Source organism: Platalea leucorodia (genome assembly GCF_965183815.1).
Source record: "Platalea leucorodia genome assembly, chromosome: 3".
Taxonomy (NCBI): domain Eukaryota; kingdom Metazoa; phylum Chordata; class Aves; order Pelecaniformes; family Threskiornithidae; genus Platalea; species Platalea leucorodia.
In genome coordinates, this window is record NC_138825.1 from 126,860,610 (window position 1) to 126,883,320 (window position 22,711).

The 22,711-nt window shown below is 62.1% G+C and overlaps 2 protein-coding genes across 9 annotated transcripts in view; one reads left to right on the plus strand and one right to left on the minus strand.

The window, feature by feature from the left end:
* PTK2B (protein tyrosine kinase 2 beta) overlaps nt 1-9,846 on the plus strand; it is a 30,122-nt gene extending 20,276 nt beyond the window's left edge. For 3 of the 8 annotated variants that reach the window (XM_082307594.1, XM_082307591.1, XM_082307590.1), the window contains exons 11-31: nt 82-199; nt 372-411; nt 500-546; nt 791-844; nt 1,182-1,279; nt 1,364-1,448; nt 1,978-2,078; nt 2,175-2,290; nt 2,515-2,615; nt 2,849-2,938; nt 3,482-3,686; nt 4,148-4,256; nt 4,395-4,460; nt 5,168-5,293; nt 6,057-6,203; nt 6,919-6,954; nt 7,247-7,274; nt 7,675-7,730; nt 7,969-8,115; nt 8,719-8,799; nt 8,887-9,846. In XM_082307594.1, the coding sequence (XP_082163720.1) occupies nt 82-199; nt 372-411; nt 500-546; nt 791-844; nt 1,182-1,279; nt 1,364-1,448; nt 1,978-2,078; nt 2,175-2,290; nt 2,515-2,615; nt 2,849-2,938; nt 3,482-3,686; nt 4,148-4,256; nt 4,395-4,460; nt 5,168-5,293; nt 6,057-6,203; nt 6,919-6,954; nt 7,247-7,274; nt 7,675-7,730; nt 7,969-8,115; nt 8,719-8,799; nt 8,887-9,102 (2,067 nt within the window). In that variant the 3' untranslated portion in view covers nt 9,103-9,846. The remainder of the gene's footprint in view (nt 1-81; nt 200-371; nt 412-499; nt 547-790; nt 845-1,181; nt 1,280-1,363; nt 1,449-1,977; nt 2,079-2,174; nt 2,291-2,514; nt 2,616-2,848; nt 2,939-3,481; nt 3,687-4,147; nt 4,257-4,394; nt 4,461-5,167; nt 5,294-6,056; nt 6,204-6,918; nt 6,955-7,246; nt 7,275-7,674; nt 7,731-7,968; nt 8,116-8,718; nt 8,800-8,886) is intronic. The other 5 variants (XM_082307595.1, XM_082307596.1, XM_082307592.1 and 2 more) reach the window with 5 other exon arrangements.
* Nucleotides 9,847-11,539: 1,693 nt separating this feature from the next.
* Nucleotides 11,540-16,696, minus strand: CHRNA2 (cholinergic receptor nicotinic alpha 2 subunit; the record flags this gene model as incomplete). Its single annotated transcript, XM_082305221.1, has 6 exons — nt 11,540-11,665; nt 12,200-13,292; nt 14,136-14,245; nt 14,459-14,503; nt 15,276-15,430; nt 16,633-16,696. 6 exons carry the CDS (start codon nt 16,694-16,696, stop codon nt 11,540-11,542), a joined length of 1,593 nt encoding a protein of 530 aa, XP_082161347.1.
* Nucleotides 16,697-22,711: the final 6,015 nt, after the last annotated feature.

Genomic DNA, 22,711 nt, shown 5'->3' on the forward strand with positions numbered 1-22,711 from the left:
GTGGAGAGAAGGGGGGGAGCCGCCATCCCAGCATCCCCCTGCCCCAGCTCTGGGCTCAGCCGTCCCTGCCGTCTCCCCCAGTCCCTGGCTATCAAGACAGCTTCCCTGGCCGAGGCGGAGAACATGGCCGACCTCATCGATGGCTACTGCCGGCTGCAAGGGGACTTGGAAACCTCCCTCATCGTCTTCCCCAGGAGAGGTGAGCGCCCTGGGGGGCACCGACCCCCTTCTCTGCTCTCTCCGTGGCCACAGCATCACCCGTGGCTTTGGTGTGACCCCAGCTGAGACCCACCAAACTCACTGCACGTGTGGTCGAGACGCTGTGGGGGCCCATCGGGGAGATAAATGACTGTCCGCTGTCCTCTCCACAGAGCAGGAGAAGAGGATCAGCCTGCCGCAGATCCCGGCCCCGTGAGTAGCATCCAGCCCCGCAGCGGGGCTGGGACCCCCTCCCGCCTCCCCACCCCGCTCCCTGACCCCCACCTCCTCCCTCCCCCAGGCACCTGGAGGAGAGGCAGTCCGTGCTGTCGGACAGCGTGAGCGTGGGTGAGTTTTTTGGCTCTTCTCCTCCCTTCCCACCAAGCCGGGGGATGCAGGCAGGGCTGCGGGACACCGGTGCATGGAGATTTGGGGGTTTGGTGGAGCTGGACACCCCCAGCCCTTTGCCTGGGGGTCGAGATGCAGCCGAGCGTCCCAGGGGAGGGGGCCAGACCCCATGGGGATGCTGCAAGAAACCCCGCTGCCCGGTGAGCTGCCTGAATCCCTGCCTGCAACCTCCTTCTTGCCCTAGACTCCGATATTTATGCCGAAATCCCTGATGAGTCTTCAAGACCGAGGTCTGGAGGTAGGTGCCACCCCCCTGGGTGCCCTCTTGGCCATCTCCCAGCACCCCAACCAAGCCCTCCCACCTCCTCCTGCCCACCCCAATTTCCCACCCTATCCCCGAAAAGCTGGGAACCAGATTTTGCCTGCACCTTGCTCCCCAATGGGGCTGAAGGAGCTGGGATCACCCCACGTGCCATGGGGCAGGACCTGTGGGTCCTCGCCAAAGGGGGTGATGGAGAGGGATCACCAACATCTCCTGCTTAACATGGGGGCTCTGCCCACGGAGCGGGCAGGGGTACAGGCAGCTTCCCGCCCGCTGACGCTGCCGCCTCTGCCCTGCCCCCCTGTCCGTGAAGCTCAGCACTACGGGATCTCCCGGGAGGACGTCACGTTGGGCAGGATCCTCGGAGAAGGCTTCTTCGGAGAGGTCTATGAGGGGATCTACACCACCCCGGTGAGCGTCCTGCCCTCTCCCTGCCCTGCCTGCCTCCTCCACGGAGCGGGGCAAAGCAGCCCCCACCTCTTCTTCTCCTTGCAGAAGGGGGAGCGGGTCAACGTGGCTGTGAAGACCTGCAAGAAGGACTGCAGCCCGGAGAACAAGGACAAGTTCCTGAGCGAAGCGGGTACGCCGGGGGGGTCCTGCTGCCCTTTGGGGGGGGGACAGAGCCTGCTCAGCCCCACCCCAGGCTCGTTTAGGTGGGCAGAGGGCAGATGTGGGGGGCCCGGCAGTGTTTGCAGTGTTGCAATGGTGGGGTGTTAGAGATAGGATGGTGGAACCCTGCCCTGGCATCTCCTGGTCCCTGCTTGGGGACAAATTGCCATTGCAACGCGGGACAGAGCAGGAGGAGGGAGGAGTCCTGTGCCCTGTGATGTGTCTGTCCTCCAAAATACCTGGTTTATGGGAGGGATGGAGAAGAAAAGCTGCTGAATCCTTGCGTGAGAGCAGGCGGGCACCACCTGGATGGAGATCCCTGGGGATCTGGGAACCAGGAGCCCCAGCCCCTTTGGGGATGTACTAGGCTATTCCTGGCAATTCCTCCTGCTCTGTCTCTGGCTTCACGGCAGAGAGCTGCCCCTGCACCCCAGGACAGGGGTTTGGGCTCCTGGAGGGGGGGCCCCCATTGCAGGGTGTCTGACAGGGTCTCCCCCCAGTGCTGATGAAGAAGCTGGACCACCCCCATATCGTGAAGCTCATCGGCATCGCAGAAGAGGAGCCCACCTGGATCATCATGGAGCTCTATCCCTACGGAGAGGTGAGCGGGGTCCCACTGCTGGAGCCCGTCCCGTCCCCCTGCCACCCCTCCTGCCCCTGCTCCGTCCCTGAGCCCCCCTCGCTCGTCCCGTTGCAGCTGGGGCAATACCTGGAGCAGAACAAGCACTGCCTCGCCGTGCCCACGCTCATCCTCTACGCGCTGCAGATCAGCAAAGCCCTGGCTTACCTGGAGGCCATCAACTGCGTGCACAGGTAGGGCAGGAGGGAAGAGGAGGCGGGTGGGATGCCAGGAGAGGCAGGGGACGGCAGGGCCCGTGGGGGCCAGGCAAGCGGGGAGCAGGAGCGGGCAGAGGCTGGCAGCATCCTTTGCTGCAGACCCCTTTTGCAGCTGGGTGAGCTGGTTGTCTGGGTGTGAGCTCCCCTTCTCCATCCCTTCTCCATCCCTTCTCCCCAGCCAAGGGTCTCTCTCCTTGCAGGGATATTGCCGTGAGGAACGTCCTGGTGGCCTCCCCAGAGTGCGTGAAGCTGGGAGACTTCGGGCTCTCCAGGTACATCGAGGACGAGGAGTACTATAAAGGTAAGAGCTGCGTGACGGGGTTGGGGCTCACTCCGACCCTGTGAGGTTGGAGCAGGGATTTCTCTGGACGGCAGAGCCAGCACGCAGTGGGGCTCGCTGCAACAGCAGGACGGGGTGGTGGGAAGGGGCTGGGGCAGAGACCGTGGTGAGACCTGGCTGCCCTGCCCTGCCTGCGCTGGGGCTGCTCCGTCCCCCCTGCAGTGAGCACGGCCGCCGTCTGTCTCTCCCTCCAGCGTCCATCACCCGTCTCCCCATCAAGTGGATGTCACCCGAGTCCATCAACTTTCGCCGCTTCACGACGGCCAGCGACGTCTGGATGTTCGGTGCGTGGTGGGACGGGGACGGAGCGGGGTCCCGCGTGCTGTCCACCTCCCGTGGCGTCATCTTAATGCACAGGGATAAATCCTGCTCCGGAGCTGGGGGGGGTTATCCCAGCCTTGCCCTTGGGGAAAGGGCTCCCGGGGCAGAACTTCTTGCAATTCAACCATCATTAAGTGCTTCCTCCTCCTCCTCCAGTGAATTCAGGACAGTCAGGGGGCTGAGTTAAACTCTACCCCCTGCCAATAGCCATCTCCCCACCTATCAGCCCATCCCCGTGGCTTCTGGCGCTGATCTGTCCCTCTGTCTGTCCCTACCAGTCCTATGGCCAGCAGCAACCAGGAGCTGGGCTCCTTGCAGCGTCCTCGGGAGAGCAGGCAGCTCTTTCCTCTGCGTTTTTCACCCAGGGCCCAGAAAGGCCGAGCAGCCAAGTGACCTGGTGCCACGCAGCAAAGGGTGGCACTGTCACCAGGTCCCCAAAAACCCCAAGCGAGGGGCTGGTCCCCCAGCTCTAGCATCAGTTGAGGTTCCTCATGTTGCTCCCACAGCTGTGTGCATGTGGGAGATCCTGAGCTACGGCAAGCAGCCCTTCTTCTGGCTGGAGAACAAGGACGTGATCGGGGTGTTGGAGAGGGGCGACCGCCTGCCCAAGCCCGATCTCTGCCCTCCCATCCTCTACACCCTCATGACGCGTTGCTGGAACTACGACCCCAGCGAAAGGCCCAAGTTCAAGGACTTGGTTTGCAGCTTGAGGTGAGCGGGGAGGCGGGGGACCGATGATGGGCTGGGGGATCTGTGGGTTGATGGAGGGGTGGGCAAGTGGGTGAAGGAGAAGAATGAAACCGTGCGAGATTTTGGGTCTGGAGTTTTCTGGCCAAGTCCGAACTCAAAGGACCATTTGAGGCCCTCTGAGCCCACCTGCCCCCGGGGGGGGGGGTGGTGCCTGGGCTGAAATGGAAATGCTCGGCTTCCCGGGGAGGGGTCTTGCAGGGGAGTCCTGACCCCACATCTCGCTGGGGCCAGCCATGGTGACACTGGTGTGGCTGGCCAGGACCGTGCTCTGTCCTCCCAGTCCTTTCCCTTCCCTCTTCCCATCCCTCCTTGCTCCCTCGTGTTTTCCATGGCCCATCCAGCTCCAGCATCCCCATGCTCTGGGGATGGGAGATGTGGCAATGCTGCCTCCTTAGGGTGTCACCCTCCATCTCCCCCTGCAGTGACATTTACCTGACGGAGAAGGAGCTGGCCAAGGAGCAGGAGAGGAACAACCGCCACCGGCCTCCCAAAATCATGGAGCCGCCGTCCTTCCAGGAGCCACCTCCAAAGGTGAGGAGAGAGCGGAGCCCCTGCGGGCGGCGCAGGCAGGTTCATCTCCCCGCCTCGACCCGCTGATGGGTGCCGCAGAAGCGGGACCTCCACGGTCTCGCACCCACCGTGCCTTTCTCCCTCCTTCGCTCCCCGCAGCCCAGCAGACCCAGGTACAAGCCACCACCCCAGAGCAACCTCCTGGCTCCCAAGCTGCAGTTCCAGGTAAGGTTGCATGGCCGGAGCATCCCACCGGGACCTGAGCAAAGGGGTCAACGCCGAAAAGCCCTGCCTGGAGCTCAAGCCCGTGGGGGCTCGTGGCTTCTGGGGCTCCGAGGTGCCCCGTGCCACCACCGAGTGCCTCCCGCCGCCTTGCCAGCAGGACACGGCACCACTCGGGGCTCAGCCATGCCCTGCCCTGCCCTCCCCGTGTTTTGTCCGTCCCTCAGAGCTGGCAGAGAGGCTCTTGCCCCAAGGAAAGGCAGTTTGCATGTTCTGCACTGGCTGGTTTGCATGCACGGCTGGGAGGAGAGGAGGTTTGCTGCTCTCTGGTGTTACCTGGGCTGATTTTGGCTGTCCTGGGGGAGCACAGGTCACCCCCTCTGCAAGGACCGGTGCTGGTCCCAGCAGCATCAGGCTGAAGCCCTTAAGAGCAATTATTTTGGGTGCTCTTTTGGGGCTGGGCAGGGGTCCAGGCAGCAGCGCGGGAGGTCTGAAACCCGCGCTCAGGGCGAGGAAGAGCCGAGCAGGGAGGAAGGTCCCGATCCTGCTGCACGGACGGGCATGAGGCCAGAGGCTGCTCCTGGTGCAAAAGCCGCTCTCCCCCGCGTTGTCTGCTCCGTCCGTCCGTCTGTCCGTCCGCACTAACCCCTCCGTGGCCTTGTTTTGTGCCCGCGCCGCCCCGCTGCCTGCCCTCCCCTGCCCGCCCGCAGGTGCCCGAGGGCCTGTGTGCCAGCTCGCCTACGCTCACCAACCCCATCGAGTACCAGTCTCCGGCCAACTCCCTGCACACCCCGCCGCTCAACCGCCACAATGTCTTCAAGCGCCACAGCATGAGGGTAAGAGAGGGATTCCCCCCTCCCGTGGCATCCAGAGGACATCCCGGTCCTGCGTGGCCTCATCCTGGGCACGCCGGGGACCTCGCAGGAGGCTCGGTGGGAGGGATGCTCGCTGCACCGTGCTCCGCTCTGTGCTGCCGCCTCCGCTGCTTTGAGCTCAATGTTGCTGCCGACCCAGCTGCGGGAGGGCCAAATCCTGTCACCCCACGGGTGCTGTGTGCAGGCTGGAGGGATCAAGCCCGTGAAGGGCTCTGGGGTGTCTCCAGCCCCGCATCGCGCACGTTTGCATGCACATCCCGGTGAAGGCATGTTGGTGGATGAGCAGGTGGCACGGCATCCCCAAAAACGGGGAGGGGACGGGCGGCTGCCTTTCCTCGGGGCTTTGGGTTGGCTCCTCGCGCTCGGCATTGCCACCGGAGCTGGGTGTTGGGACACATCCTGAGGTGCTCTGCCCGGTGTGCCAGGACAGCCGTGGTGCCAAGCACGGCCGCACCACAGGCCGGAGGAGCTGCTCCCCAAGCCGGCCCGTGCATGCTGCCACGGAAAGTGCTGGGATACGGTGGTGGGATATTTGGGGCCAGCCCGTGGTTTCCCCTCCCTGCTGGAAACCCAAGCGCTCCCCAAATTCCGTTTGGGGGTTCACGGCCGTTGGGGTCTGGCGCATGGCTTTGCATGCGCGGAGCGGGGCTCTGGCTCCCGTGCTGAAATCAAGGGGGGGCTCTGACTCCTGAGCCCCCCGGTCACCGCCGGCCCTGCATGCCAGGAGGAAGATTTCCTCCGTCCCAACAGCAGGGAGGAGGCGCAGAAGCTCTGGGAAATGGAGAGGCTCAAGATCCGGCAGGTCCTGGACAAGCAGCAGAAGCAGATGGCGGAGGACTACCAGTGGCTGCGGCAGGAGGAGCAATCCCTGGTGAGCAGCCTCGGGCCGGGGGCTTCCAGCTTTTGCACCCTCGTGAAGGTGGTGGAAGAGCCACAGCAGCCGTTGAGATTGCTCTTCATGGCTGGAAAAGCCACTTTTACTTAGAGGAACAGCTCCTACAGCAGCCAAACCTCTTGCACCCCTTTATTTTCCCCACCTGTAAAAACCTCATGGAGCTGCTTCATTTCAAAAATGAATATTTTGAAACTTAGGGAATTTTTAAATACTTGCAATCGCCTCTTAATGAGCTTTTATAATGCTTTTGAAATAAGGACTGGAGATAGCTAACGTGTGACTAATGCATCAGCTTGTGGTGAGACGGGCTTGGAAGGAGACAGAAAATCTTTTATTCGATCAACTCACACAGCTGATAAAGCAAAGCCCAGCTCCCCTCGCCCCCGGTGCTGTCGGATGCCGAGCGACTGCAGACAGCTGCTTGAATTAAGCTTCAGGGTTTTTTGGAGCAGCACTTTGAGGTTTCTGGTACCCCCGGAGCAGGCGGGGAGCGGGTAGGGGTGATGGGATGGGATGGAGATGGGACCAGCACCAGGCATGCAGCCCCTTCCCCTCCCACATTCCCAGACCCTGCAGAGATGCGTTCCAGTGATGTGTTTCATGAGTCTCCCAGAAATCAGGAAAATCCCTTTTTTTCCCCTTTTTTTTTCCTTTTTTGCATGCCTCTCACAAAACTTCTCCCCCTTTGCAGGACCCAACGGTGTTTATGAACAACAACGCTCCTCCGGTGAGTGGTGCCCATCCCGGAGAGACCGGGTCGGGGTGTATTTGGGTGCAGGGGGTCCTTCTCCTGGGGGTGTCTGGAGATCCTCATTTGCTTTGGCATTGACAGGCGACAGATATTTATATATGTACCCCTCGCACTGGGAAAATTAATCTGCAAATGTTAACGGGGTGAAATCCCGGTGGTCCGGAGCTCCCCGCCAGAAGCCCTGGGAGGGGATGGCGATGCCTCCTCCCTCTTCGCCGCCTCCAGCCAGGACTTTGTGCCTCTCATTCGCTGTTTCTTCCCCCCACAGCTGCTCCCAGAGAAGGAGACGGATTACAGTGAGTGCCCACATCTGCACGGGGTGCGGGGCTGCCCGTGGCCCCCCACCCGCGAGCACCCAGTTTGGGGCTGCAAGCGGGGGACCCTGCGCTGAGCTGCGAGGAGCCTCGGCGCCGTATCCCTCCTGGCTTTGGGATCCTCCATGAAAGAAATCCCAGATGATGGGGAGCAGCGTTGCCTGCCCCAGGGAGAGGGGGTCCGCCTGTCCCGGGCATGGGGGCCCAGGGGGTTCTGACCCTGCGGTGAGGTGGCACAGCTGGGGTGGGTCAGGGTGTCCAGCCACAGCAGGACACGCTGCTCCAGGGAGGTGCGGGAGGTGGCACGGGTCCCTGGGGTCTTGCAGAGTGCCCGTGTGTCCAGGGGAACAGCCAGAGTGACTCTCCTTCCTTTCCCTTACTGATGGCGTAGCGGAGTTCACGGGGCCCCCCCAGAAGCCTCCAAGACTTGGGGCGCAGGTAAGACCTCCCTGGCCACCACGGTCCCCGTCCTCCTCCCCCACCTCCATCATCCCTTTGCATCTGCAGGATGGGACTTATTCTGACTCCCCCCGTCCCCAGAGGGGTCAGACAGACCCAGCAGCACCGGGGTCATGGGTGGGAGGTGGATGGGTCCGGCCACGGCTCCCCATAGGTGTTGGTCTTTCCCTCCTTGTCCCCTTGGTCCATCTGATCCCATCGTGTCCCTGTTCCTCAGCAGTCCATCCACCCGGCCCCCACCGCCAACCTGGACCGCACAGATGACATGGTGTACAGCAACGTCATGGACCTGGTGCGGGCCGTGCTGCAGCTGAAGAACGAGATCAGCCTCCTGCCCCCGGAGGGGTACATCCTCATGGTGAAGGTAGGGAGGGCAGGGAGGGGGCAACGCCAGGGGAATGGGGAAGGGAGCTGGGAATGAGTCTGCTGAGCGACTCCCACCAAGCATCCTTCTCAGGAAGGTCTTGCACATGTAGGAGGGAGCATTTCCAACATTCCCAGCTCCTCCCTTGGATCCTTGGGTCAATGGTGGGAGAGTTTCCAACATGTCCTGCTCCTCCATTGGGTCCTTGGGTCAACGGTGGGGCATTTCCAGTACTCCCTACTCCTCGTTTGGGTCCTTGGGTCAACAGTGGGAGCATTTCCAGCACTCCCTGCTCCTCCGTTGGGTCCTTGGGTCAACGGTGGGAGCGTTTCCAGCACTCCCTGCTCCTCCTTTGGGTCCTTGGGTCAATGGTGGGAGCATTTCCAGCACTCCCTGCTCCTCCATTGAGTCCTTGGGTCAACGGTGGGAGCGTTTCCAGCACTCCCTGCTCCTCCATTGAGTCCTTGGGTCAACAGTGGGAGAGTCTCCCACTATGCCCCTCTCCCGAATGGGATCCTTGGCTCAGCAGCACAGGCTGTTCCCATGCACCACTTCCCTGTGCTCATGCCTGGAGTCATCCTAACCCTGCCGCCCTCCCTGCAGAACGTGGGCCTGTCCCTGCGGAAGCTGATCGGCAGCGTCGACGAGATCCTGCCCGTCCTGCCCGCCGCCTCCCGCACCGAGGTAGGACTGGGGAGGAGGGAGAGGGGTCCGGCGTGGGGTTGGGTGCTGGTGGCACCCCTGTCTGTAACCCCCACGTGTCATGGTCAGATCGAGGGGACCCAGAAGCTGCTCAACAAGGACTTGGCCGACCTCATCAACAAGATGCGCCTGGCGCAGCAGAACGCCGTCACCTCGCTGAGCGAAGAGTGCAAGCGGCAGATGCTGATGGCCTCCCACACCCTGGCCGTGGATGCCAAGAACCTCCTGGATGCCGTGGACCAAGCCAAGGTCCAGGCCAACCTGGTGAAGCTGTGCTTGGAGTGAGGGCAGGGGCGGAGAGAGGGAAGAAGAAGGGGTGGGGAAGGAGAGGAGGAGAGGGACCGCCGTGCTTCTGGCGGCGGAGATGGGAGAAGAGCGTTGCTGGCTTTTGTGTGTCTCCCGTGGCCTCGCCGTCCTGCCCTCCCTGTCCCCCCTCCTGCAGCCGCTCGTGTCTTTAGCATCGTCTTGTCGGTCTTCTGAAGAAGGGAGGCATCAAGTGACTTGTCCCTGGAAAGGGCTGGGGAGGACCTGGCCGTTCCTGAGGGCGGCTGAAGATCCCTCTGGCTCGGCGGCTCCCTGCTCCCCAGCAGGTCCGCGTGTCCGTCCCTTGGCCCCTCCGAGGACGGATGGCCGCGGGCGGCATGTCGCGACGGGGACCTGGACCCCACTCGCCACCGGGAGCCGGGGGGCACAGCGGCTGGGGGAGCTGGCATCCCGGGGGGCCGCGCGGGGGTCCCCAGGGGCCATCGGAGCGGTGGCCGGAGGGACTGGTTGCGTTTCCTTGTACATTGTATAGAAGACTTTATTTAATGATGGGAGGCGGGTCCGCGCGCCGCAGTGGAGCCGATTCCGGCGCCCGTGGCCGGAGCGTGCCTGGCCCCAAGCCTGCAGAGCACAGGGAGGGATGGGACCCCGCGGACCGCAGCCTTTGGTGACACAAACCAGGAGAACGGTGCCTCTTCCAGCTGAGTTTTCTCCGAGCTGCTCTGTGTAAGCGACGACGGCAAACCAAGTCTCTGTTCGGTTTGTGCTTTGAGTTGGAAACCGTACGGTTCGGGCTTTTCCCCAGCATCTTCCCACAATGCTGTTCATTCTGGCTGAGATAAACCATGCACAAAGTCCCGCTGTGCCTGTGCTTGCCTGTCACCCCCATACCGTGGGGACAAGTCCCCTGGTCACCAGCGTCGCCGTAGAAAGAGTAAGGGTTGTGCTGCTCTGAGCCATCTTGCCGGCGTGGGGAGGCGCCGTCCCGGTGGCAGCATCCCTGGGGGAGCTGCTGGGGTCAACCTGGATCTGCTGCATCCACGTCCTCGCTGGAGCCCCGTTTCCCTCCCGTTGAGCCCACGATCCAGGCGAGGGGCCTGGACTCCCCCTTCTCCCACCCTGAGGCTTGCTAGTGAGAGTATCTCCAGACCCTTGCTTTTCAGAAGGAAAATCATGGGCAATTCATGGTGGAGGCTGTCGGGAAGTGGTTTGTGCAGGATAACACAACCATGAAGATGGGTTCCCACCCCACAAAAAGGATGCTTGGGGGTCTAGTGCCACACTGGGGGGAGGTCACCCCAGAGCTTGTGCCCTGGTGGCCTCATAAGCCAGGCAACACCCTTGGGATGTGCACATCCCTCCGTGGCACCGTTTCTTCTGGCCCGTTTCACTCCTGAAAGCACAAAGTGTTTTCTGAAACCCCTCAGACGGCACCCAGCACCACCATGGGTCGGTGCCCAGGAGGAGAAAACGTTGCAGGAAAAACCTGGTGTCTCTCGGAGCATGGAAGAAGAGAGCATCTTCTTCTCTTCTCTGTAAGCATGGGCCCTTTAGGGCATACGGCAGCTAGAAATTAAAAGCTGGATTGCAGCAGTCATCAGAGCCAGATGGTTTGGGATCTGACGTAGGATGGAGAGGAGGATTTGCTCAAGATGGACCTTGCCAGTGCAGCTTCCCCCCGCACCAGCCAAGTCCAGCGTGAGGCAGCACCCCTGAGCTCCGGGGGTCCGAGGGCACCGTCTGGCCGTGGCTGGGTGGGTTATCCCGTTCTGCAGGGTGGGTTTTCCCTTCCAAGCCACCCACATTTGGCTGCTCCCGTCTCCCTGCTGCTCCGGGCTCCAGTGTGGGATGGTGTGGAAGTGACCACTCGTGCCGGTGGGCTGCAGAGGGTCTGCGCCTGGGCTGGGCTTTGCAGAGCAGAGACCCCCGAGCCGTGCGGCTGAGCAGGGACCTCCATCCCACGCCCGTACCCCTTCTGCATGGATCATCCGAAGCGTTATCGCCTCCCCCATGTCATGCATGACCACACCAGCCTGTAATCCTAGAGCAGCTGTGAGGTCCCCTCTTCTTGCCCGGCACGTTGGAGTCACACCCAGACGCAGCTCTTGGGTTTCGGGTAGGACTTGCAGCAGCTCGAGGAAGCAGATGCCTCTCCTAGATGCCTCCAGCCTGCGCTCAGGCCATGGAGAAGCTGTACCGTGCCTTCCTCGATGCCGGGATGGCTGCAGCTGCCCCGGGCAGGGTGGCAGGCAGCCGTCCCTCCCCACCATCCCCAGGTCACCCCTTGGCACAGCTCTTGCTTCACCCTGCATTTCCCATCGGAGGGTCCTCCATGGTTGCAACCATGTCCTCCCAGGGAGAGGCGAGGGTCCGGCTGGATGTGGGCACCACCGTGCCCGCTCCCCAGGAGAAGGGAGCGTGCATCGCCCGCCGTCCCCACCGCAGCCTGGCCCGGCCCCTAGATCATCCCCGCCAGGTAGGGTGGGAGGAAGAGCCCCACGGTGCCCAGCAGGCAGACGATGATGAACATCCAGAGGAAGATGCGGTCGATCACCATGGCCACGTACTTCCAGTCCTCCTTCACCTGCCGAGCGGAGAGGGGCTGTGAGGGCGGGCAGAGGATGCAGCCCCCCCGTTTGTGAGGACCCTTTGGAGTTAGGAGACCACCCAGGGCTTCCTCTGCATCTGCCGTTTGCCTCAGGGCGAGGAGATACCCCGTGTCTCGGGAAATCCCTGGAGCAGCAGGGCTGGGGGATGGACCTCTCCGGGGAGGTTGCTCAGGGCAGAGCTGATCCCACCCAGGGTTTTCTGAAACCACTTGGCCAAAAGTAGGGGCACAGCCGCTGAGCCGGGTCCCTCGCTGCTCTCTGAGAGCAGGACAGTGTGGGCAGGAGAGGGGCCTCCAACGTCCCCGCAGCCAGCAGGGACGGGAGCTGGGGGAACCCTCAACGGACCCCACGGACCGGGAATCTCCCAGGAGGTGGTCGTTGATCTTCTCCCTGGTTTTGGGTCCTCAGCAGCCAGGGAACCCACCGGGGCTGACAGCATGGACCTCCCCATGGAGGTACAAATCAGGGACCCCCTCCTCACCCCCCGGCCCTCAGAGGCACCCACTCACCGAGAAGTCAGCATCCTCGGCTCGCAGGTGGTCCGCGATGTACTGCACCCCTTCCAGGGCCTTCAGGATGCTGGGGGACAGCGTCCGCCCCCGGTCCGAGCCCCCCTCCTCCTCCTCCCCCTTGGGGGGCCCCCGGGGGGCTGAGCCCCCTGATGCCTTCCCAGCTTGGCGCCCGCAGCCATAGCGGCACTGGGCGCCCTGGCCGTGGGACCCCGCCTGGGATATGCGGCTGGGGTAGGTCTTCTCCTCCTCTTCCTCCTCCTCTTCCTCCTCCTCCTCTTCTTCCTCCCACTTGTCATCCACATCGGTCTCCAGCCAGCACCGGGAGGTGCTGAGCCTCGTCCCCGGGAGGTCGTACTGCCCCGCGGTCCCCTCGGGGGGAGGCAGGGCCGGGGGTCGCTTCATGAAGAGCCAGCGAGGGATGAAGTCGAGGAAGAAGCTGCGCACCCAGCAGGGCATCGTGTGGGTGCTGGGGGAGCGGTGGTGGACGTTGAGGACAAACACGGTGATGATGATGGAGAGCGTGACGAAGATCATGGTGAAGAGGAGGTACTCACCGATGAGAGGGATGACCAGCGAGGTGGACGGGATGATTTCTGTGATGAGCAGTAGGAAGACGGTGAGGGACAGCAGGACAGAGATGCAGAGGGTGATCTTCTCCCCGCAGTCGGAGGGCAGGTAGAAGACCAGCACGGTCAGGCAGGAGATAAGCAGGCAGGGTATGATGAGATTGATGGTGTAGAAGAGCGGGAGGCGGCGGATGACGAAGCAGAAGGTGATGTCGGGGTAGATCTCGGTGCAGCAGTCATACTTCTTGGAGTTATAGGTGCCAATGGCATTTATGATGGCCCACTCGCCACTCTCCCAGTAATCCTTGAGATCGACATGGTGCTCCATGTTCTCCAGGTCAATCTTGGCCTTGTCGTAGGTCCAGGAGCCGAACTTCATCTTACAGTTCTGCTGGTCGAAGGGGAAGAAGGTGACGTCGATGCTGCACGAGCTTTTGTAGATGGCGGGCGGCACCCACTTCACCTTCCCGTTGGAGAAGAGGTGGGCCTTCGTCATGTGGGTCACGGCGAACTCCCCGTCAGCGCTGCAGGGATGGAGAGATGTGAAGGCCAGAGGAGGACGAAGCGTTTCCCCCAAGAAACAGGGCCAGGAGCTCCCTCAGCTCTCAGGGCCTTGATTTGAGGATGTGGCTCCATCGTGCATCCCTGCACGGTGCTGGGTTCACCTACTTGGCCATCACCCAGAGCATGGAGATGGGTGGGAGGATGAGGACAGGGAGAGATGGATGAAGACTGATTTGCATCCTTACCACTGGGGTGGGATGCGGGGCAGGAGGCCCATGGGGGCTGGCAGCACCAGGGAGCTACTGGAATGGGATGGGATGAGATGGGATGAGCTGCAGGGATGGGATGGGATGGGATGGGATGGGATGGGATGGGATGAGCTGCAGGGATGGGATGGGATGGGATGGGATGAGCTGCAGGGATGGGATGGAATGGGATGGGATGGGATGGGATGGGATGAGCTGCAGGGATGGGATGGGATGGGATGGGATGGGATGAGCTGCAGGGATGGGATGGGATGGGATGGGATGGGATGAGCTGCAGGGATGGGATGGGATGGGATGGGATGGGATGGGATGGGATGAGCTGCAGGGATGGGATGGCATGGGATGGGATGGGATGAGCTGCAGGGATGGGATGGGATGGGATGGGATGGGATGGGATGGGATGGGATGAGCTGCAGGGATGGGATGGGATGGGATGGGATGGGATGGGATGGGATGAGCTGCAGGGATGGGATGGAATGGGATGGGATGGGATGAGCTGCAGGGATGGGATGGGGTGGGGTGGGGTGGGATGGGATGGGATGGGATGGGATGGGGGAGCTGCCCCTAGGGATGCCCCATCTCGGCAGCATCACTCACTTGTTGTAGAGCACGATGTCGGGGATCCAGATCATCTCGGAAGGCACCCGGATGGAGGTGACGTTGTCAAATTCTGCCGGGTCCCAGCGCAGCTTGTAGTCGCTCCACTCCTGCAGGGAGACATGGAGGGAAGGGCATCGGGTGGCCCTGGGTCTGGTGGGACCAAGCTGCCCAATGCCTCCTCCTCCTCTGGCAGCATCCCCCAGAGGAACAGCACCATGGAGATGCCACCAAGCCCCCCTGGGCAGGGTCTCTCTGCCCCAAATGCTGTGCCCTCCTTGACACGCTCCTGCCCTTGCCCCAGAGAGGGAACAGGCTCCTACCTGCTTCAGCCAGACGTTCGTGGTCATCATCTGGTTCTTCTCATCCTGCGGTGGGAAAGAGGGAGAGGTGAGAGGAGACGGAGAGAGGGCTTGTCCCATCGCTGCATCGTCCCCCAGATCACTGCTTTCACTTTCTGCCTGCCACATCTGGGGTTCAGCTCCTGGAAGCAACTGGTACCAGTACAAGTCCAAGACTGCATTTCCTTGAGATATCTGCTCACTAGATGGCAGCAAGAAATAGCATATTGCAGCGCACAGCTCTGAGCCGCTCCGATGGACGGACAGATGGACAGTCCTGTGGATGGAAGGATGGATAGATGGACAGATGGATAGATGGACAGGTGGATAGATGGATTGGTGGATAGATGCATAGGTGCACAGGTGGACAGATGGATAGGTAGATGGGTGGATGGGTGGATAGGTAGATGGGTGGATGGGTGGATAGATGGGTGTGCATGGGAGGAATGAGCGAGGGACAGACGGACAGCAAAGCCCAGAGGTGCCCCAGGGCAGGTAGATGGTGGATAAGGACATGGCAGGAATGGAGAACTGCAGTTTCCCTGGATGCTCTCCTGCTGCCAGGGGAAGGGAGGGTTTGGGATGGAGAGGAGGGGTGCAGACGCCCCTGCTCGTTGGAGGTCTGAGGGAGGCAGGGTGGGTGGTTTGTCACTCGCTGGAGATGGCCAGGGGGTTGTTGCTGCCCAAAACCCAACCTCGCACCAGTGTTGCCCGGCTCTGGTCTGGCAGACCAGTAGGACCAACTGGTGAAAAGTCAGACACCACGTGGGACCGGGGTCCCTGCCGGTGGGCTACGCACCACGTCGATCAGCTGCGCGATGGAGAGCCCGAACCTCACGATGACCACGTCGGAGGTGTTGGGCACTGGCCGTGACCAGCGGTTGTAGCCGGTGAAGAGGTGCTTGAAGAGACGCTCCTCGGCGTGGCTGCCGGGCTGCTCCCGCAGGCAGGCGGCTGCAGGGAGACGGAGAGGGGGCCGGGGTGGGGGAGAGCTCGCTGACCTCCCCTTCCACACCCCTGCGCCCCGCTGAAATGGGGTGCCCTTTCGGGGCAAGCCCCCTCTCTGCTGCAGCAGGCAGGGATGCTAAACCCCACCCTGGGATGGGGAGAGGGGAATTAGTTCCTTCAAAACTGCCCCGTGCTTCTCCCGGGGAGCGGAGAGCGGTGCAAGGTCAACCTTGCAACGCCGGCTGAGAAAATCCCGCTCTTGGGTGGCTGAGGTCCCTCTCCCAGTCCCCTCCAGCTGCTCTTACTGGTGCTAACTGGTTCAGCTTTGCAAGGTGGAGGCTAACCCAGTCCTTGGGACTGCTGCAGCCTGCCCAGAGACCATCCCTCGGGCTGGGCTGGAGACGGGGCTGGGAAGGAGCGCAACGCTCTTTGCTCTGCCTAGAAATTGTTGGCGTTGGTCTTCGGTGCCGTCAGCTTGCGACGCATCGCTCAGCCGTCCTTGCTCGCTGCAGAGCCCCATAAATTTCCACCAGCAAGTCCAGGGGTGGAGGGAGGGAGGGCTTTGCACAGTGACGTGCAACCAAAGAGATGTTTTAGGGGTGGCTCTGCCCTGAAGAAGGATGGGTGTACGGCCCTGTAGCACGCCCCGTGCAAGCTCTCCCCGCTGCGCAGGCAAGCCCAGCAAGGGGCCCCGGTTGTCCTTTGGCCGGGGACGATGTGCCGAGCAGCTTCAAGGGTCTTAGAGGTGTCAGGGAGGGCTAGTCGCAAGTGAAGGGACGAGCAAGATGCCCAGCTCCTGGGGGGACTTGTGCTGACAGGGGGTGGAAGCAAAATCCATTTTTTTTCCGTCCCTCCAACATTTCTAGCTCGCACAGGATGGATCTGGGGTGCCAGAGGTCCATCCCCTCTGGGGGATGACCCAGAGCAGACCGTCCCCACCCAAGCGGCTGGGTGGTGTCAGGCTCCTCTGCAAAGACACGAACCCCATCCTTGCACGGCACGTGGTGGAGGACACCATGGAGACTGGGAGTGCGGAGAGACCGCATGGGGGTAAACTGGGAGAGAACTGGTTTTCCATGCTCATGCACCACAGCCCCCTCAGCTTCCCCTCTCCCCAGATTTACCCCCCCCGGGGTGACACCCTTGGGAAGGCAGGGCTCAAGCGAAGGAAATTCAGGTACCCCAGGGAAAGCCAGAGCCGCCCTTACCCGCCTGGAAGGTGACGAAGCACCACGCGATGACGGGGACGATGCCATGGGACAGCTGCCCCATCCTCCTTCTGCTAGCGTCCCCCGTGGACCCCCTCCCTGGAGCAGCTTGCAAAGCCCTCCAGGAGGGACCAGGGGGAGCGATGAGCTGAGGTGGTGGTGGGAGAGGAGGCTCAGCAGGGAAAGCCACCATAGGGGACCTCCGACGGGGTGTCCTGTGTGTCCCCGCCATTAGCGAGCGCTGGAGGAGCCATGGATGGAGCTGGAGGTGGGCTGGGAGAGCCTCAGCAGGGACACAGCAAGGCCAGGGTGGGTGCGTGGTCTGGGATGCTCTGCTGAGCTGCCTGCCCCAAATTTCATTCCTGGAAAGACAGCAGAGAGCGGCACTGTCACCGCGATGCCACCACGGCATGGGTCTGGGAGGTGACGGTCCCACTGCGGTCCCCTCAAAGCCGCTCCCAGCCACGAGCAGGGCTTGGAGCTGACCCAAGCTGCCACCATGGCAGAGTCAAGGGAAAAATGTCCCCAAAAATGTTTCACGAGTGCTCCTCGGGTGGGCAGGGTGCGAATCCGGGCAGCGTCGGTCGCGGCCTGGCAGCCGGACCGTGAGTTAAAGCGATGGGGAGCCCGGGTCTGCTCCTGGGTGATTTAATAGCAGAGATGGAGCCTGGTGCTCCAGACCTTACTGGGGTGACCAGAAAATAACCAGTTTCAACCATCCTTCTGCCCTCCCTGACTCAAAGCCGGTTTGGGACCTGAGAGCAAGGGAGGGGGAAGCATCTCAGCTGCCCCAAGAGACTGCGCTGCCCCGAACGGGCTCCCGGGGCTGGTTTCTCCAGGAGCACTCCTGAAATGAGGGATCACCCTTTCACCATCCACCCTCAACCATCCATCATCCATCCATCCCTTCATCCATCCCTTCATCCATCCATCCATCCATCCATCCATCCCTTCATCCCTCTACCTAGGCATCCATCCCTCCATCCATGGATGTGGTTGGTTCCCCTCCCCAGCAAAGGAAATCTCTGCAAGGGGAGAAATCACTTGCTCTGCCGAGGCCCCGAAATCTGCCCCTCCTTACAAGGTGACTCCTCCACGCTTCACCCGTGCCCCCAGGAGCAGCCTCCCCTCTCCAGGAGGCAAATGCTTTCATCCCCAAAGAGAAGAAGGTTCCCAACCCGGCATTGATGTTGCTAAACAAGAAGCTCCTTTGGCTTAAATTCCTCGCTGGCCTGGTAAAACCACAAAGCCCTCCTGAACTCATCATCATCATCATCTTCTGCGCAGTTTTCAACTGATTAATACATGGATGGTGGAGGGGGTGGGAAATGGGAAGGAGAAACGCCGGCCACTGCACTGGCATGAAAAGAAAATTATGGATGGGTCTCTCCTGGCTGAGATATCTCCATGTACTGGAGAGTATGGGGGTACTGGGGGAGCTGCTCCTGCTGCAGGCTTGGTTATAGGGTCACACGAGTGGGGATGTCATGGGTCCCCCAAAGCTCTGGTAGATATCGACGAGGGGAAGGAGGTGCCCTGGGTGCTGCAAAGCTGTGCCTGAAACTGCCTGTACGTGGCCAAGGGGGTTTGGGGGGGACACGGGTGGAGAGGGGACCTGCACCCGTGGGTGGGGATGGGCAGGTGAGTGGGAAGGGGGCTGCGTGGGGGGGAGGCCACCGGCCACCCCAGGGTGCCGCGGCACCCCACCACCCCCTTGCACCCACATCCCCCTTCCCTCCCATCGCTGCTTCGCCCTCCTCCGTGCTCCTCCGGCAGCACCGAGCAGCTCGGGCCCAGCCTGGCAGCGGGGCGGGCAGCCCTGCCCTCCTGCCTGACCTTTACCTGCAGCCCTGCCTCATCTCCCTGCGTCCAAATCACTGCCCCGATGGATTTCCCATCGCGCCGGGACACAAAGCGCTCGGTTTGAAGCAGCGGAGATGCCCCGGGAGGTAGCTACGTGCCTGCAAAATGCCAGTACTTGCCAAACGCTTTCCCGGAGGGAAAGCGCGGATGCTAAAGGCTGGACCGGAGGATGCCCGCGGCCGCGGTGAGCCCGGCAAAGCTCTCGGCATCCCGACGTGCAGCCAGGGATGCAGTGAGAATAAATAACTTATTTATTGGATTTTAAAGGCGGACAGCAAGGGATTTGGGGGTTTTAGATGGGAACTTCAGGCAGAGCTGGGAAACTTTCCCTGCTGCTGCCTCCCCATCGCTCCCTGATCGTCCTCAGCACTCCGCAAACAGCCTTTAGTCATGGATATTTGCAGGGAAAAAGAGCTTCTCTCCTTCCCACCCAGCCTGGACCCAGCGAACCCCCTTACCTGCCGCAGGGAGAGCAAGGAGGGGTCCCCGAAGCCCCCCGTTCCCTCTGCCGTGCCGGGGTTGGGATGCTGCGCCGCGGAGGGCTCCGGCGAGGACTGGGCTCGGGCGAAGGATGTCTCGGCTCTTACTCGAAGCGGTGATGGTGACGCCAGGGGCTGGGGGAGGAGGGAGAGCCATGCCCAGGCAGGGAAGGAGGGGAGGCCGGGGGGACGAGGGGGAGGAAGGCTGGAGGGGCACCAGCTCCCCTGGCCCCCCGCGCGTTGGCAAAGCTTCCCTGGGGTGGAAAGGGCTGGATTTGCCAGGGTTTTCCCAGTCTCTTCCAAGGCACCGCTCGGCCCGGGGAGAGGGAAGGGGATGGTGGGCTTTATGGGTGAGGATGGGGGGGAGAGGGAAGGAGAACAGGAGCCAAAGTGCTGTGGAGCAGAGGAGGTGGAGCACAGAACAGGGCGATGCAGGGCACGTCGCTTGGGGTATTGCAGGGGGCATCTCAGGGCATTGCATGGGGCATTGCAGGGGCATTACAAGAGGTATTGCATGAGGCGTTGCATGGGATGTTGCATGGGGCGTTGCAGGGCATTGCAGGGGCATTGCAAGGGGTGTTGCATGGGGCATTGCATGGGGCATTGCAGGGCATTGCAGGGACATTGCATGGGGCATTGCAGGGCATTGCACAGGGCATTGCAGGGGCATTGCAAGGGGTATTGCATGGGGCATTGCATGGGGTGTTGCATGGGGTATTGCAGGGGGTATTGCAGAGAGCATCACGTGGCATTGCAGGGTATTGTAGGGGGCATTGCAGGGCATTGCACAGGGCATTGCAGGGGGCATTGCACAGGGCATTGCGGGGGCATTGTAGGGCATTGCACAGGGCATTGCACCGGGCATTGCAGGGGGCATTGCAGGGGGCATTGCAGGGCATTGCAGGGCATTGCACAGGGCATTGCAGGGGGCATTGCAGGGTATTGCAGGGCATTGCACAGGGCATTGCAGGGGGCATTGCATGGGGCATTGCAGGGCATTGCACAGGGCATTGCATGGAGCATTGCAGGGCATTGCACGGGGCATTGCAGGGGTCATTGCAGGGTATTGCAGGGCATTGCACAGGGCATTGCAGGGGGCATTGCATGGGGCATTGCAGGGCATTGCACAGGGCATTGCATGGGGCATTGCAGGGCATTGCACGGGGCATTGCAGGGGGCATTGCAGGGTATTGCGGGGCATTGCACAGGGCATTGCAAAGGGCCAGGGTCCTTGCAGCAGTGTGGGGCCCAGCCCTCACCAGGGCAGGGTTTCCCCGCTTGCTCCACAGCCCCGAGCTGGGGGTTTGGTGCCAACCTGCCCGCGGGCAGAGCAGCTCCAGGCAGCGGTGATGTCCCCTGCTCTGGGGAAAGCAGGGTGCCAGGTCTTGCGCTGGCCCCAGGCAGCGCCTGCCTCCGCCCACGCTTGCCCCCATAAAACACTGCCAAGGGGACAGTCGCAAAACTGGGAAAGCAAAGCCAGGGCAACATCCAGCATCTCCCCCGCCCTGCAGACCCCTTCCCCCTCCTGTCTCAGGTGTCCCCATCCAAGGGGATGGGGACAGGGATGGGGACAGGGCTACTCTGGGCAGGAGAGGTGGTTCTGCGATGGGAAACCCAGGCCTCCCGGGCAAAGCCCCAGCCCTCTCCCCAGAGCAGCCTCTCTCCTTCCTTCCTGCTGGGAAATTTAATGCGCAGCCTTCCTGCAAATGAAGCCCAGGGCTGCAATTTCCAGCCCTGGGGGACCTGCCCAGCCATTTGCTTCCTTTCCCCTGGGAAATCAATGAGGAGGCAGAGCCGGGCATGGAAGGGACTTGAATTTGCTGCTCTGCTGCAGGACCCTGGTCCTGCCTGCATCCGTGTGGCTGTCCCCACCGTCCTTGGGATGCTAAACACCAGAAATCCATGGGGAAGAGGACCGCAGAGCCGGCATCCCACCGGCCTGCCACCCCAGCAGCAGCCGACACCAAAGCCAGGCAGATACTGGGTTGTCCCCCCTCCAGACCCAGGGCCACGAACATCTCACTGATGCAAACATCACATCAGGCTGATCCAGATGTCTCATCGATGTCGTGATTGCATCAAAGCACCCTTTTTTTTTTTTTTTTAAAGCCTGCCAAACATCCCCCGCCCCGGGGAACCACGCTGCAGCCGGCGGCGCGACGCAAAGCCCCGTCCCCGTGCCACGGGGCAGAGCCCTCAGCCCACGGCCACGGCCCAGGGCTGCCTGCGCGGCCGGAGGGAGGGTGCTCGGTGTCGGATGGGGAGATGGGGAGCGGGGGAGATGGAGCGATGGATGCCAGAGGGATGGGGAGCGGTTGGAAATGGCAAGGACTGCTCCGGGAGATCGACCCGGGCCCACCAAAGGGAATTAGGAAGACGGATGAGTCGGGTAAGACTGTAGCAAATTAATCAGGAAAAGACGACAACCAACATTGATTTTTCAGGGGAGGGAAAAAAAACCCCCAGAGCTGACTGCTGGGATGGTGGATTGAAGGTGGTGGGAAGCACGGTGGGTGCCAGGGGTCCGTCTCCTTCGCTGGGCTCCCCATCGGGGTCGACTCTTTTGGAGGCGGAGGGGCAGTTAACGCCGCAGCCAACCTCATCCGTCCTCCTCGTCCCTTAGACAGCGGAGGATGGAGAGAAACCAGACGCGGAGATAACGCTGGCAGAGCGCAATGCATCTTTATTTCGCTGCCTGCAGCTCCTGCAGAAGTGCCGCTGCCGCTGCCCGGGGCGACGTCTGCCTCTCGCCCAGCCTTGGGGTGCCCCATGGGGGGAGCGGGGTGCCCCGAGCCCGGCGTGCCTGGCTGGCCCCGGCCGTCCCCTCCAGCCTCCTGGGGGAGAAGCTCCGGGCTTCCAAACACCCAAGGATTTTCTGCCTCCAGCTGTTTTCCTGCTGCCCAGACCTCAGTGGGTTGGGAGCACTGGAGTTGCCAGCTTTGATTTATTGCCGGGCGGTTCATCCCCAGCCGCTCTCCCGCTGCCTGCCCTGCCTTGTGCAGGCAGGGCAGCCCCATCCCCTCTGCCCTGCCCACCCGGAGCGGCCCAACTCCAGACCCAGCCTCCGCTGTTACCACCCCAAGCGCAAGAAGGCTCTTCCAAGCCTGGGCAAGGCGTTCCCAAGGGCGAAGGATTAACTGGGGTCGGCAGCGGCTCTGCCCACGCCGGGCGGGCGATGCTGCTGGACCACCGGCGAGATGCAACCAAGCCCCAAAAGAGCTGGGCTTAGTTTTTAAGACCCCGTGGGGAGCCCAGTTTAGGCAAGGATCTGGGTGTGACGGCTTACTTGTTGGCAGACGGGGCTGGCTAGCTGTGAAAAAAGGGAGCCTGGGCGGATAAAGCTCTTGCAGGGGGGACCGGAGGGGTGCAGAGGTTTGCTGGGGATGGGAGGAAGGGCTTTTCCCCCCCGGGCACGGGGCTGGGCACACACGGCGGCACCGGGCTCTGCTAGACGAGGGCAGAGCTCCCGCGGGATAAATGCATCGAATGCCTGGGGCTGGGGTTATGGGCATCGGGTGTGCAATGGCATCGCGTGTGTGATGGCATCGTGTGTGTGATGGCACCGTGTGCAACGGCACCGTGTCCGCAATGGCATCGTGTGTGTGATGGCACCGTGTGTGCAATGGCATCGCGTGTGTGATGGCATCGTGTGTGTGATGGCACCGTGTGCAACGGCACCGTGTCCGCAATGGCATCGTGTGTGTGATGGCACCGTGTGTGCAATGGCATCGTGTGTG